This window comes from Schistocerca gregaria, chromosome 3 (genome assembly GCF_023897955.1).
Source record: "Schistocerca gregaria isolate iqSchGreg1 chromosome 3, iqSchGreg1.2, whole genome shotgun sequence".
Lineage (NCBI taxonomy): Eukaryota > Metazoa > Arthropoda > Insecta > Orthoptera > Acrididae > Schistocerca > Schistocerca gregaria.
In genome coordinates, this window is record NC_064922.1 from 767504154 (window position 1) to 767519254 (window position 15101).

Here is a 15101-nt window from a genome sequence, read left to right on the forward strand (position 1 = left end):
TCGGTCAAAAAGTAATGCCTCCCATTTTTGTTCTACTTAAAAAAATTAAGTTAAGTGAAAAATTTCAATTTGGCGCCATTCCTCAAACCTTCTTCTGCAATCCACTGCAGTAGTAACTTTCTGTGTCAACAGGTGGCAGCACAGCAGAAGTTTGTAAGATGGCCGACATCGATGTTCATTTGAGACAGCGTTGTATGATTGAATTCTTGAATGCAGAAGGTGAAACGCCCATACGCATTCATGAAAGACTGAAGAAGGTGTATGGTGTTGTGACAGTGGATGTCAGCACTGTTAGACGATGGGTTCGTCGTTGTAAGGAAGCTGAAGGGCAAACACCGTTGACTGACGAAAAGCGGAGCGGCAGGCCGGTGAGTGCAGTGACTCCACACAACATACAGCAAGTTGATAACATCATTCGTGGTGACCGTCGGGTGACTGCAGATGAAGTGTGTCGCATTATTTCTCTTAGTAAAGGCAGTGTGATCACGATTATTAAACAATTGGGGTACTCAAAAGTTTGTGCACGGTGGGTTCCAAGAATGTTAACCGATCAGAATAAAGCGGCAAGGAAAACAATAGCCTCCCAACACTTGCAGCGCTTCCGTTTGGAAGGAGATGAGTTTCTGAAAAAAATTGTGACCGGGGACGAAACATGGGTGCATTTTTTTGAACCCGAATCAAAGAGGCAGTCAATGGAGTGGCGTCACACAAGCTCGCCGAGGAAGAAAAAATTCAAAACTGTGCGATCGGCAGGGAAAGTTATGGCAACAGTTTTCTGGGATACAGAGGGTGTGATTCTGGTTGATTTTTTGGAGCAGGGATGCACAATAAATTCTGTTCAATACGTCACAACCCTCAAAAAACTTAAAGCACGTCTTCAGCGAGTTCGCCCAACAAAATCAATGGCCGATGTTCTTCTTTTGCATGACAATGCAAGACCACACACCAGTCGTCACACCTCTGACGAGATTGTCAAAATTGGATGGGAAGTTTTGCCTCATCCCCCATACAGCCCTGACCTGGCACCATCAGACTTCCATCTGTTCGGGCCACTAAAAGAAGCTCATCGTGGGATTCATTTTGAAGATGAGGAGGCCGTCAAAACATCCGTGCGTCAATGGCTTAGGAAGCAGAGCTGTGATTTTAACCTTGTTCAAAGATGGACCAAAACTGTAGAGATGGGCGGAGATTACATTGAAAAATGACAAAATAATCCTCAATGTTGTGGCTTTCAACCTATGTAATTGCATTTAAATTTCCTGACAATTAAACGTAGAAAAAAAATAGGAGGCATTACTTTTTGACTGACCCTCGTACATTAAATACTAAAATAACTGAAGCAGAGAAAGGGATTGAAATTTGTGCTGCGGCCAGGAATCGAACCCGGGTCTTCTTGCCCTGGCAGTAGTGAGAATGTAAGGGAAAATAAGCAGAAGATATAATTGAAGTTCGTGTTGGGGAGGGCACTCAACATACGTATGGTCAGCACTTCTGCCTGTCAAACAAGAAGACCTTGGTACGAGTCCTCGCTGTAGCGCAAATTTTAATCCATTTCTTCTGCTTCAAACATTATCACAGATAAAAAAACAGTCTTAAATGTCTCAGGGAAAAATATAATTATACGACATGTGAAATATTTTTTATCTCGGAAACTGTTCGGAATACGGCATTTGTGCATATGAAGCCTTTTGCGTCGAAAATTATTACTTTCATACCCCTGCACGTTGACCGTTCCTCCTGGAACAGCTTGTATAGGATTAGCTGGATTGACATAACAGAATGCAGAATAAAAACGGCACCCCTTCTTTGCCCTACAGGTGCAACTGGACGGGCGCGACTTGAAGACATTGAACGTGGGCTGGCTGCGCTCTCAGATCGGCGTGGTGGGCCAGGAGCCGGTGCTCTTCCAGACCACCATCGCGGAGAACATCCGCTACGGCCGGGACACCTGCACCATGGAGGACATCGAGGAGGCCGCCAAGATGGCCAACGCCCACGATTTCATCTCCAAGTTGCCGCAGGTAGCCTCGTCGGTTTATTTTCCCGTTAATATTTTTTATTTATTTTATTTTATTTATTTATTTATTTAACCTGGCAAGATTAGGGCCATCAGGCCCTCTCTTACATCTAACCAGGCATTCTACTTATTTTACAGTCATATGTTTTAGTAGGCATGTTAAACTACATCTAATACAAAAAGTGAGATAAACAATTAGAAAGGTACACCTCGAAAAATACATTATTGAAGAGAAAGATTTTAGATAGGAGTGCTGGCAGCAGGGAGTATGAGGGAGACTCATGGTGAAGGGAGGAGAAGAATAGAGAGACATGATGAAACAATTAAGGAAAATATAAAGGAAAAGGAGACTGCGTGGCTAATAGAGATAGATGAAGAGGAAGGCATCTCAGAAGCAAGATAGGAGACGCTAGCTTTGCTATTTGACAGATGAGAGGATTGGCCTTGCACATTAATTTTGTGGAGAATTTTATGCGGATGATAGTAGGAAATGCTTCAACTTCTTCTTAAAAGCAACATGAGATTGAATTTTCCTCAAGGTAAGGGGCAGTTTGTTCCAGAGGCGGACAGCGGCAACTGAGAAGGAGTTTGCAAAAGTTTTTGTTTTGTGAGTGGGCACAGTGAGGATACCAGATGAGAGTGACCTCGTGTTTCGATTATGATGGCATGACAGGTTTTTAATCTCTGAAGCTAGGTACTGGGGTGCTTGCGCGATGAGGAGTCGGTGAAGTAGACATAGAGTGTGGTAGTCACGCAGTTTATCCGGCCGCAGCCACCCTAGCTCGGAGTATGAACCACTAACATGATCATATCGGCGAATGTTGCAGGTGTAACGCACACAGGCATTCATGGTTAGCTCTAGCCGTCTTTTGTTTTCACTACTCATGCATTGTTGAATCACATCACAATAGTGGAGGTTCGGTAGAACGAGTGCTTGCACGAGCTGGCGTTTCAAGTCCTGTGGGAATATGTTCCGAAACTTTTTGAGAGCATAGAGACAAGCAGACGTCTTTCGGCACACTGCGACTGTATTCTCCGCCCAGTTGAGATGCTCGTCCTAAACTGCGGTTCATTCCATTGTTCAATTCTGCCGCTTCTCTAATGGCACAGTCGACACTCTCTCCATTTAAATATAAATTGTTTCAGGAGGAACAGTAAATATTTTACGATGTGACTAATTCGAATAAAACATTCCAAATAACATCTAATGTTTTATTGGTTACAGACGTACCAGAAGATAATATGGAGCGAGGACTCTGTGTTAGGAAGGCGGACTGACCGTTTCAGACTTTTATTACAACTGAACATTTCCGAGTGATTGCAAATTATTAAACCATGGATCACAAGCTTGCTTTTCGGGTACAACTTCTGTGAATTATATGTCCCAGTGCATATATAGCAAATAACTTTCAGTTAAATAATTCAAGAAAACTCGCAACCAAATAGAACGGCTTCTTGTTAAAATTTTGTTGTACCTAAAATTACTTAACCCCAAAACCATAGAAGTATAATGATCACTTAAAAAATTAAAATTTACTCGAACCTGCTTCACCAGAAAAACTGTAAAGCCTTAACTACTATTTTCACTACTCAGTATAACAGGCCCAATTTTCTACTAACAATGAAACAGTAATTAAAGAATTTTTTTCTTTACTATTTATGTCCACGCTTCGTACACCAAGTAATGAAAGTAACTCACGTACTGTCACAATGACGTAACATACAACCCTTAAGGTTACATTAAATTGCCAACACTTGACAGAGATTAGTAAATTTCCTTTGACCGCAGCTTAGTTGATAACCCATACACCCCAGTAGCTTCAGACCTGCTACGTAGACAACCGTCATGCAGGACAAAGCGGCAAATAGCGCCAGACATGTACTACTGGTGGTATTCACTGGAGATGCACGAACTTTACATTATATCAGCCATTTCATCACATAATCTGGAAACAGTCATAACTAGTTCCTGGAAACCAATATCACTAAGGGCAGTACCCGCAGAATTTTACCAAGTTGCGACAAAATTACAGTAACAACACTGAGAGACTACTCTCCTCCAAAAATTTATAGAACCATAGCAAAGTGGCCAGTCACACAGTACTAGAAATTTAACAAATATACGACATAAAATTAGCTCAAAGTCGTGTGCTAACAGCATGAAGAAAAGAACGAACGTCTTTTTTTTCTGAAATTGAAGGATACACCTTCAGCATGCTTGAATACGTTTCGTTACACATCTATATTTGAATCTTTGTGACTGTAATGCGGACCTTTAAAATAACTCTGCTTGTATCGCGCAGAAATACTTCATTCCACAGCTCCAGGAGTGGCATGTGACATACGTATAATCAGGAGATTATGGCCAATTGAGAAACAGCCCGATCTAACATACGAATTAAGACTGCTCCTAATAGAGTACATTGCGTGATGTAACCACAATCGTTAGTGGCAAAATCTTAACAGGGTACTGATTTGCTACCACGTCCACCCCGATAGCTGAGTGGGCCGGCACGGTAGCTCAGCGTGTGCGGCCAATGAGCTAGTTGGCCTCTGTAATATACGAGGGTCAGTCAAAAAGTAATGCCTCCTATTTTTTTTCTACGCTTAATTGTCAGGAAATTTTAATGCAATTACATAGGTTGAAAACCACAACATTGAGGATCATTTTGTCATTTTTCAATGTAATCTCCGCCCATCTCTACAGTTTTGGTCCATCTTTGAACAAGGTTAAAATCACAGCTCTGCTTCCTAAGCCATTGACGCACGGATGTTTTGACGGCCTCCTCATCTTCAAAATGAATCCCACGATGAGCTTCTTTTAGTGGCCCGAACAGATGGAAGTCTGATGGTGCCAGGTCAGGGCTGTATGGGGGATGAGGCAAAACTTCCCATCCAATTTTGACAATCTCGTCAGAGGTGTGACGACTGGTGTGTGGTCTTGCATTGTCATGCAAAAGAAGAACATCGGCCATTGATTTTGTTGGGCGAACTCGCTGAAGACGTGCTTTAAGTTTTTTGAGGGTTGTGACGTATTGAACAGAATTTATTGTGCATCCCTGCTCCAAAAAATCAACCAGAATCACACCCTCTGTATCCCAGAAAACTGTTGCCATAACTTTCCCTGCCGATCGCACAGTTTTGAATTTTTTCTTCCTCGGCGAGCTTGTGTGACGCCACTCCATTGACTGCCTCTTTGATTCGGGTTCAAAAAAATGCACCCATGTTTCGTCCCCGGTCACAATTTTTTTCAGAATCTCATCTCCCTCCAAACGGAAGCACTGCAAGTGTTGGGAGGCTATTGTTTTCCTTGCCTCTTTATTCTGATCGGTTAACATTCTTGGAACCCACCGTGCACAAACTTTTGAGTACCCCAATTGTTTAATAATCGTGATCACACTGCCTTTACTAAGAGAAATAATGCGACACACTTCATCTGCAGTCACCCGATGGTCACCACGAATGATGTCATCAACTTGCTGAATGTTGTGTGGAGTCACTGCACTCACCGGCCTGCCACTCCGCTTTTCGTCAGTCAACGGTGTTTGCCCTTCAGCTTCCTTACAACGACGAACCCATCGTCTAACAGTGCTGACATCCACTGTCACAACACCATACACCTTCTTCAGTCTTTCATGAATGCGTGTGGGCGTTTCACCTTCTGCATTCAAGAATTCAATCACACAACGCTGTCTCAAACGAACATCGATGTCGGCCATCTTACAAACTTCTGCTGTGCTGCCACCTGTTGACACAGAAAGTTACTACTGCAGTGGATTGCAGAAGAAGGTTTGAGGAATGGCGCCAAATTCAAAATTTTCACTTAACTTAATTTTTTTAAGTAGAAAAAAATGGGAGGCATTACTTTTTGACCGACCCTCGTAAAAAACTGAGCGGAAGGATCAATAAACGAACTTGACCGGATGTCATGTGACGTCCTCAACGACCAAACACAACGATCAAAGAAAGAAAACAAAGTGGTCAGCGAGACGGATTGCCGTCTCACGAGCCCGGCTTCGATTTCCTGTTGGGTCGGGGATTTTCTCCGCTCAGGGACTGGATGTTCTGTAGTCTTCATTATCATTTCATCCCCATCCGGCGCGCAGATCGCCCAAAGTGGCGTCGAATGTAATAAGACCTGCACCAAGACGGCCGGACCTGCCCCGTAAGAGGCCTCCCGGCCAATGACGTCGAACACTCATTTCCATTTCAATAATGTCCACAACAGGCTGCGTAGCTAGAAAAGCAGGCACGTATTATACAGCAGAAATATAGCCTTAACTCTTTGCTGTCAAAATGTCACCCGCCGTACTAATATCGTACAATATGCAACAGTCTCCGCCTTAGACCACAGTTGCACGATATCACTATATCCATACCCGATCGTGAAATCTGGAGAAACACTGATATCTCCCAACTGTACACAGAGTGCCTTTAGCCAGAAAAATTCGCACGCAATCTGTATTTTGTGCGTGTCCTGGAGGAACCAGGTGTCTCCTCGTGCTTATTGCCACTCTGCACCTCTAGCTCCGGTTTCCCGTCCCAGGATAACGCCACTGCCGAGGTTCAGACACAACGGCCACCACTAATGTTCCACTCTATGGGGCTCAGAGATACAGCTACTTCATTGTAACCCAAAAAATTAGTCACGAAAGGTGTTAAGCATAGGCAAATGGTTATGTTCAAGCTGATATTCATAAATTCCACCATCGTAAACGTGTGGTGGTGTCTCATAGACAATCAGTTGATTGGTCCTCTTGTGTTTCCCCACCGTGTTACAGGGCCCCGTAAACGAGCTTTCAGCGATATTGGAAGAAGTTGCTTTGGCTTTGTAGCATGGCTTGTTCTTGTAGCATTCTCGTCGTCGTCCCCTCACACGTCACGCAAACATAATATTCCTCGGAAGATGGACCAGCAGAAATGGTTACGTTTCTTGGCTAGACAGATGCATGCATACCCGAAGGAACTTTGCATCGTACCTCTGAACAACGCAGGCATTGTAATATCGTACTATCCGCCGACATCGGGCTAGCGACTTTCGATTAAAATGTCTCCCCTGTACGGGAATATGCATAATGGATGTACGAATACAGGTTGTAGACACATGGTTGAAGACATATGGAAGTTCGGATCTGGCCGTGAAGCGTGCTCGACGAGCCTAATTCTAAAGTGATCGCTCGCGATATGCTGGAAATCCGAGTTCGTGACTGCATGATACAGCTGATGGTTGTCCATATTCGCAACTGCGAATACGATGTAGGTCCCCGTATAATTACCACTGCAGATTTTCTCCTGTGGAGACATTTGAAGGGCGAAATCAACAAAGAAAAAGTTAACACAAGAGTCGAATTGATCGTTTGTATTACGAACAGTGCTGCTCTTACAAAACAACGTCAAGGTGACCTCGGAAGATTTACACATGGTATTGTCAAGAGAATTTGAAATTGCGCTCGAGGCGAATGTGGAATTTATCAAAATTTGAACTTATTCATTGGCCGTTGCTAACACCTTCTGTGAATATTTGTTTGGGCTACATTCTACCAGCTGTATCTCCGTAACCAGTAGAAAACAGGGCACATGTTACGCGTAACGTTTCATTCGCATTATTCTGCACTGTCATCTTCTAAAACATTTACATCCTGTGTGCACAGTGTTGAAGGCTTCTTCCTAGTCTAACTCCATTTCATTTCGGTGTGTACTTATTCTACAAGTTCTTTCTAACTTAACTTCTAACTGCGTCCCTTCCTACAACGAGGCCCTTGTTCTTGTATGAACTCAGGGCTGGTAGATTTCTCATTGATCAAAGACGACGTGACATCACCTTTCATGGCCCTTGATTTTCCTAATCCCATAACCTCTGTAAAATAATGCAGTCTGTGCAGCAATTCACACAAGCAGCGCGGATCTGGACGTCGCTAGTGAAAATGAAAAATTAACACCTCCACAGACGTGACGCACAGCTACATCCCAATTTCGTTTTTTAATTTTTTAAATAGAAAATAATAAAAAGTTATGTTGCAGAACCATAAAAAATCTGATTTGTAATGTTCTACACCATTTATATTTTACTCCTGGAAAATGTAATTAAAAGTTATCATAATTTTCGAACTTCTTACAGATAGAAAATTTGAAAAGTATTTGCTAAAATCGGGTCCCTCAAAATAACACTAGTAAAATTAGAAAATCGTATCAAATTAGAGAAACCATAGTCTGATTCCAAAGTAGACGTATAATATAACTATTACTGGCTTTAGGTTTTTTTTAAAATGGAAACTATGAAAAAAAGATGCAGAAAATGTATATCAGAATTAAATCGTTTAGCGACTAAAATTTCAAATGTATACTACCGTTTCAGCCCCAGCACAATACACATGTGACCAAAACAAGCACATAACGCACATGATCCAAAGTTCCCCTTTAGAATCCACCGAAAATTTACCGACACAAAATATACACCAAGCATCTTCGTCCTTGGGTGAAGAATTTCCCAGGAGAAGCTCCAATTCAGAATTTCAAAGGACACTATTTTTCCATCATCAGTCCTTCATTCTTCAACATTTTACACAAAACTCAAACGTTTTTCACGGGCTCCCATCTGTTTTTGCACTGCTTACTAACACGGCGTGCACAAATACACCCAACTTTAAACATGTAAAGGTAAGGTCCCCAGTTTCAGCAGCTGAAGAGGGTCCAGGTATTGCGAGTAAAGCCTACATTTATCAACTCCATACTATTTTAACTAAAAATATAAATGAAAAGGTTTAATCACAAAAGTTAACCTTAACTTTAAATGCGAACATTTTTAGTTTAGGCTTTACCGTGACTGTTACTGACATTAAATGAAACAACAAGTTTACTGTTACCTGACACCGTGACTGCTAACAGTAAACTTGTTGTTTCATTTAACGTTAACCTTTAACCTTACTGTTCAAGAGTGTATATGGGGTGAAAGGCTTACCTGTGATTGTCAATGGGAAATAATGAAAAATGTAGCACAATGTAAGAAGTTTTTGATTTTCAAAACAAATAATTGTGAACTATTAAGCAATAAGTGAATCGGGCGACGTGTGCGCTTCGCAACAGAGTCGTACAAGCTATTTGCGTGTGGTCCCACTTGACTTGAGGAGAATGTAGAGCCAGGATACCAGGGATCCGCTATTGGAGTAGGGGAGAGGGGGTCCATTTTAGGGCACGGCCCCTACCGTATAGATTGCAAACGTTTAAAGAACGTCATTATCACTAAGATAGGCTGATTCTTGGGAAAATAATTATTGGCTACAAGTTTCGATTACATGGGTCATCATTACTAAAGTACTACCAACCTACATCAGCCCAAAAGTCGTTGGTCACAAGTGTGAAAGGATGGGATTTAAGAAAGCATGATAATTTATAGAAAACTGAATCGTTAAAGCTATGTTGGCACGTGATTTTCTGTCAGTGGATAAGAATTTAAAAGATCCAGTCATATTACATTTCAATATTGGCATCATAATACTATTTATAATAAGTACACTGGCTAGACACTGTAATAGAAGATATTAAGTTTTCTTTTTTATGCCTCTGACAATGCAGTCTTTTGTGCGATGCAGAATTGTAAACAACAATCTTCAGTTTATACGTAGTGTTACATGTATACGTAATTGTAAGAAGAAGATAAATTGCAGATTGCCTGATGTATCCTACGGGCACGTACACTAATGGAATGTGGAAGATACGAGAGGAACAATGATAGAGCAAAAATACTGTTATTATGTTGACACTTCATAAAGATATCATTTAAATCGTCGGAGGCATTAAGTTGTCCAGATTACACGAAATACGTCTTCTCGTCCCTACCTCCCCTCAACCACACACTTCGAAATCCCAACATCCTGCCCAGCTGGCGGCCTCTTACCTCCACAATAAAAGTAAGTGAGACGGCTTAAAATAATCCCTGGATAAAAACAGAACAGATAAGAGGAATAAGCGTTTATGACGGCGGTATACTTCTGTGGCGTGCGGAAAAACTTGCCGGTACTTACTGGGTCTCTCCACGTACGTTTACAAGACAGACGTGTGACCTAACGGCGCAGATAGTGCATGTGGAACCTTCAAAGTAGATAACGACATGTTGCTAGGGATAAAATAATTTAAAACATTTCATTTCAACGTAAAAAAGCCCCACATAAATTAACCATATTAATGGAAGTCATATTTCGATACATAATATTTACATCGTATTGTAACAAAATGAAATCGCTGTCAACCCTATTTATATCAATTTATTGCCGTGACTAAATGGAAGGCTAAGAAGGTAATGCACATATCTTCGTTCTGTCTTCAGGGGGCGGTATTCCTTCAGTTCCACGAATAACATGGTTTAACAAGACGATATTCATCATGTAGCTTATAAATTAACATGTTATTATAACCGTAACGAAACACAAGTGTTATGTTTCAATGAAAGGAACGAAGGAAGATTGGATTTAACATTCCGTCGACGACTAATTTCAGAACTTTAGATGGTGATTATTTTTTGAGCTTAAATTTCGTTAGTTCCTACACTCAGAGATGCAGCAGTTTCTGCATCAGTTACTAAATCATCGCCAAGTTATAGATGTAAAGTTGGTGTTCTCCAGTTTTGGATCTGGAAATATGAAGAACAGTATCAGATTCTTGTCAGATCGACAGTGGTGTCATGGGGGATGGAGTACCCATTATTTAGAACACAGTTTAACACCTTGGACAACAGTACTTTAATGAACGATGTATCCTTATGTGAAAAATGCACACGACAAACTTCATAGCAAGTGACGGGTGGCAGTTTTATTGCCATTCAATATGACGTACAATCATGAGCCAAACCATTCTGACCACAGTCCTCCACAAGATTTATTGACGCCTAGTTGCAGTGCAATGCGGGAACGTGACGCGGGAAGAGACATACGTAAGAGACGAATCACTCTCGCGAAGATACGGGCCACAAATGGGGAAATCAATGGACATCAGCGACTTTGTCTAGAGGCAGACTGTCATGACCCTGTCGGCTAAGAGCTTCACAGAAACGGCGAAGCTAGTCGGGTCTTGGAGTACTACTGTCGTGAGATCTATGGAAAGCGGCTCAAGGACGCAACACGGTGTTGTTGGACTTCAAACGCCTCATCTCACAACGTGGAGGTCGGTAGCTCGCTCTTCATATCAGGATAGACGACGATCTGGGGCAGATCTCACGACAGTGTACAATACTGGAACAGTCACAAGTGTCTGAAGCCCACTGGTCAGCGTACACGGTTGAACATTGGGATCCACAGCAGATGACCGCTACGTCTACTCATGTTGACCCAACGAAATCGTCAGTTACAATTGCAGTCGGATCGTCGAGACTGGGCCGCGGATCATAGCAACCGTGTCACCTGGTTGGATGAAGCACGTTTCTTGGAAGTCTCATCGGGTTCGCTGCTGGATCCTAAAATCAGCCCGATTCAGCTGTCCGCCATCTTCAGGGAAACGCTGCTGCTGATGAGTCCAACTGCAAACTGATGCCAAGGCTGCAAATCGCCGTCCTATACTGGCTTCCGTACAGTACGTGGCGCATGCGCCGCTCATCACAGTTTCTGTCCTCTCAGACTGGGCAGAATACTGGCGGCAACGATATATCGCACACTCGGACTGGCTGCACTCAAAGACGTCCTGTTTTCATGCAGGATAGTACAGGATGACTGTACACCAATTAGGTTCCTTTCGGAGTATGCTGATGCATTAGCTCCATACTTAACAATCAGACACAACCATTCGCTCGACGAAAGATCCGTACCCAAAGACTGGAAAGTTGCACAGGTCACACCAGTATCCAAGAAAGGTAGTAGGAGTAATCCAATAAATTAGAGGCCCATATCCTTAACGTCGATGTGCAGCAGGATTTTAGAAAGTATATTGTGTTCGAATATTATGAATTACCTCAAAGGAAACGGTCTATTGACACACAGTCAACATGCGTTTAGCTCTTTTTTATTCACATGAAGTGCTGAGTTCTATTGGTAAGGGTTTTCAGATCGATTCCGTATTTCTGGATTTCCGGAAAGCTTTTGACACTGTACCACACAAGCGGCTCGTAGTGAAATTGCGTACTTGTGGAATATCGTCTCAGTTATGTGACAGGATTTGTGATTTCCTGTCAGAGAGGTCACAGTTAGTAGTAACTGACGGAAAGTCATCGAGTGAAACAGAAGTGATTTCTGGCGATCCCCCTGGGAGTGTTATGGGCCCTTTGCTGTTCCTTATCTATATACACGATTTTGGAGACAATCTGAGCAGCCGTCTTTGGTTGTTTGCAGATGATGCTGCCGTTTATCGACTAATAAAGTCATCAGAAGATCAAAACAAACTGCAAAACGATTTAGATAAGATATATGAATGGTGCGAAAAGTGTCAGTTGACCCTAAATAACGGAAAGAGTGAGGTCATCCACATGAGTGCTAAAAGGAACTCGATAAGCTTCGGTTACACGATAAATCAACTGACTCTAAAAGCCATAAAATCAACTAAATACCTAGGTATTACAATTACGAACAACCTAAATTGGAAGGAACACATAGAAAACGTTGTGGGGAAGGCTAACGAAAGACTGCGTTTTATTGACACGACACTTAGAAAATGTAACAGACCTACTAAGGAGACTGCCTACACTACGGTTGTCCGTTCTCTTTTAGAATGCTGCTGCGAGATGTGGAATCCTTACCAGATAGGACAGACGGAGTACATCGAAAAAGTTCAAAGAAAGGTAGCACGTTTTGTATTATCGCGAAATATGGGAGAGACTGTCACAGAAATGATACAGGATTTCGGCTGGAAATCACTAAAAGAAAGACTTTTTTCGTTGCGACGGAATCTTCTCACGAAATTCCAATCACCAATTTCCTCCTCCGAATGCGAAAATATTTTGTTGACACCGACCTACATAGGGAGGAACGATCACCACGATTAAATAACGGAAATCAGAGCTCGTACGGTAAGATATAGGTGTTCATTCTTTCCGCGCGCTATTTGAGTTTGGAATAATAGAGAATTGTGATGATGGTTCGATGAACCCTCTGCCATGCACTCGAATGTGATTTGCATAGTATCCATGTAGATGTAGATGCAGGACTTCAAGCCCTGCTAAGAGGGAAGTAATTGTCTCTGTTAATCAAATTGTCTGTCAATATTTATAAATACTATTCCAAAAACCAGAAGTGTTGGCAGCTATCACAGTCTCGGCAAATTTCATTCAGTGTCTCGTTTAAGCAATGTTCTGCTATCGCCGATTTCCGACGCGGACAGTTTAACCTAAGAACTTGTACATTTTCTGGTTGTTTTTAAGGAAAATGGATATTCTGAGAAGCAGGTCCGCCGGGCTGTGGAGCTTGGACCATCGCCGGGGGTGTATGAAGAGGAGCATAAATCTGTGGTCTTTGTTCCTTATGCTTGGGGCATATCGTTTCAGAGTGGAAAAATTTTAAGGAATTTTAACATTAAGAGTGTATTCCGACTACCTTCCAAGATTAGAGCACTACTCGGCTCTGTGAAACAAGGTTCCGGGATTAGGAAGCCTGCCATATATAATATGCCTTAGCAGTATGAGAAGGCTTACATCGGCCGTTCGATTTGTGCAGTTCAGGACAGGTGAGCGGAACTTCGCCCCAAACGAGACTACAACAGCCGGAAAAATCGGCGGTAGCAGAACATTGCTTAAACGAGGGACGCGGGATTAAATTTGACGAGACTGTGATAGTTGCCTACACATTGCGTTTTTGGAGCGTTGTTCATAAAGAAGCAACTGGAATTAGGTTGCCAGACAATTTGATTAATAAATAGAATAGTTTTCCTCTTAGCAGGACGTAGAACCCTCAACAATTCCGCTTCAAAACATAACATTCTCAGTGCAGCCAGTCAGATTGCTCTAAGAAAAGTGTTTCAGTGTGATATATCGTTGCCACCGCTGATCTGCTAAGGGCGGTCCCACCTCCCAACTCTTCGGGGGGCAGCCAATGTGGTGCGTGCCGCATGCGCCAGGTACGTTACGGAGGCAACGTTGGCATCAGTTTTCAGCGGGACTCAGCGTTACCAGCGTTCTCCTGTACGTGGCTGACACATGTATCGCAGAAATATTGAATCGAGTTGATTTTGTGATCCGGCAACTTACACGAGGAGCCTTTCGAGACCCATTGCACAGGGAAAGTTTAAGAAGTCATATCACGTTTCTTGTCACACCAGGTCGATACTCATTCCGCAATCTCCGTCATCCTCCGTTATCCAGGCGAACAGGTGCTCAAAATATGCGCAGGGCCATAGATGCAGGACGGTGGGGACAGTATAATGTTATAGGTGACATTCACGTGAGCTTCCAAGGCATCTGTGGTAGTAACCGGAGGCACCTTGAAATCTGTGTACCAGGTGAACTTCCTACTGGGCCACCTGTAAGGGTCAGTCACGTCCCGCTCTCACGTTGCCAAGGTAATTTCGAGTACGCTGCAGGAGTTTCCTGGGATGCCCTCACACGTCCTCCATACTGACCCGATCCCTCCCATATGTGGTTAGCGGTATTTTTGGACCCCGAATGAAGCCGTTTGTAGGCATCGATTTGCTTCGGACATATTTCCATTCCTTTATTCGTATATGTTTTATCGAAAATTGCATATCTGACGTTCAAGAAGGGAGCCTATGGGATCGACGTATTGTGTGGGAACATTTATTTAAAATTTAATTCTTTTTAATTTTTTCTGCAATAGTTTTGGAATCCATTTTATCTTTGATTTTAAGGACTACAGATTCCATTTTTTTCTCTCGATTGGAATTGATACACATTTCCCATTTTGTAGTATTTTCTTACAAAAATTTATCATAACATTTCACTATCCATTAATATGATATCAGTTGTTTTTTTTACAGAATGCAGTAAGGAACTAGATATTAATCCTGTCAAAATATGTCGTTCATGCCTTGCGATAAAGAGTTGTGCACTCTCTCTTTTGCCTTCATGCAACACAGTTTTACATTAGCTTTGAAAGAGAGCAGTTTTGGTTTGGAACTGGAGCGGAACAGTCTTGTCTTTGGTTTAGAATAGGGG

At 42.3% G+C, this 15101-nt stretch overlaps 1 protein-coding gene across 4 annotated transcripts in view; it reads left to right on the plus strand.

Annotated features, from left to right (window-relative positions):
* LOC126354015 (ATP-dependent translocase ABCB1-like) overlaps window positions 1–15101 on the plus strand; it is a 243714-nt gene that overhangs the window by 125162 nt on the left and 103451 nt on the right. For all 4 annotated transcript variants that reach the window (XM_050003336.1, XM_050003337.1, XM_050003334.1 and 1 more), the window contains one exon: window positions 1818–2021. In XM_050003336.1, the coding sequence (XP_049859293.1) occupies window positions 1818–2021 (204 nt within the window). The remainder of the gene's footprint in view (window positions 1–1817; window positions 2022–15101) is intronic.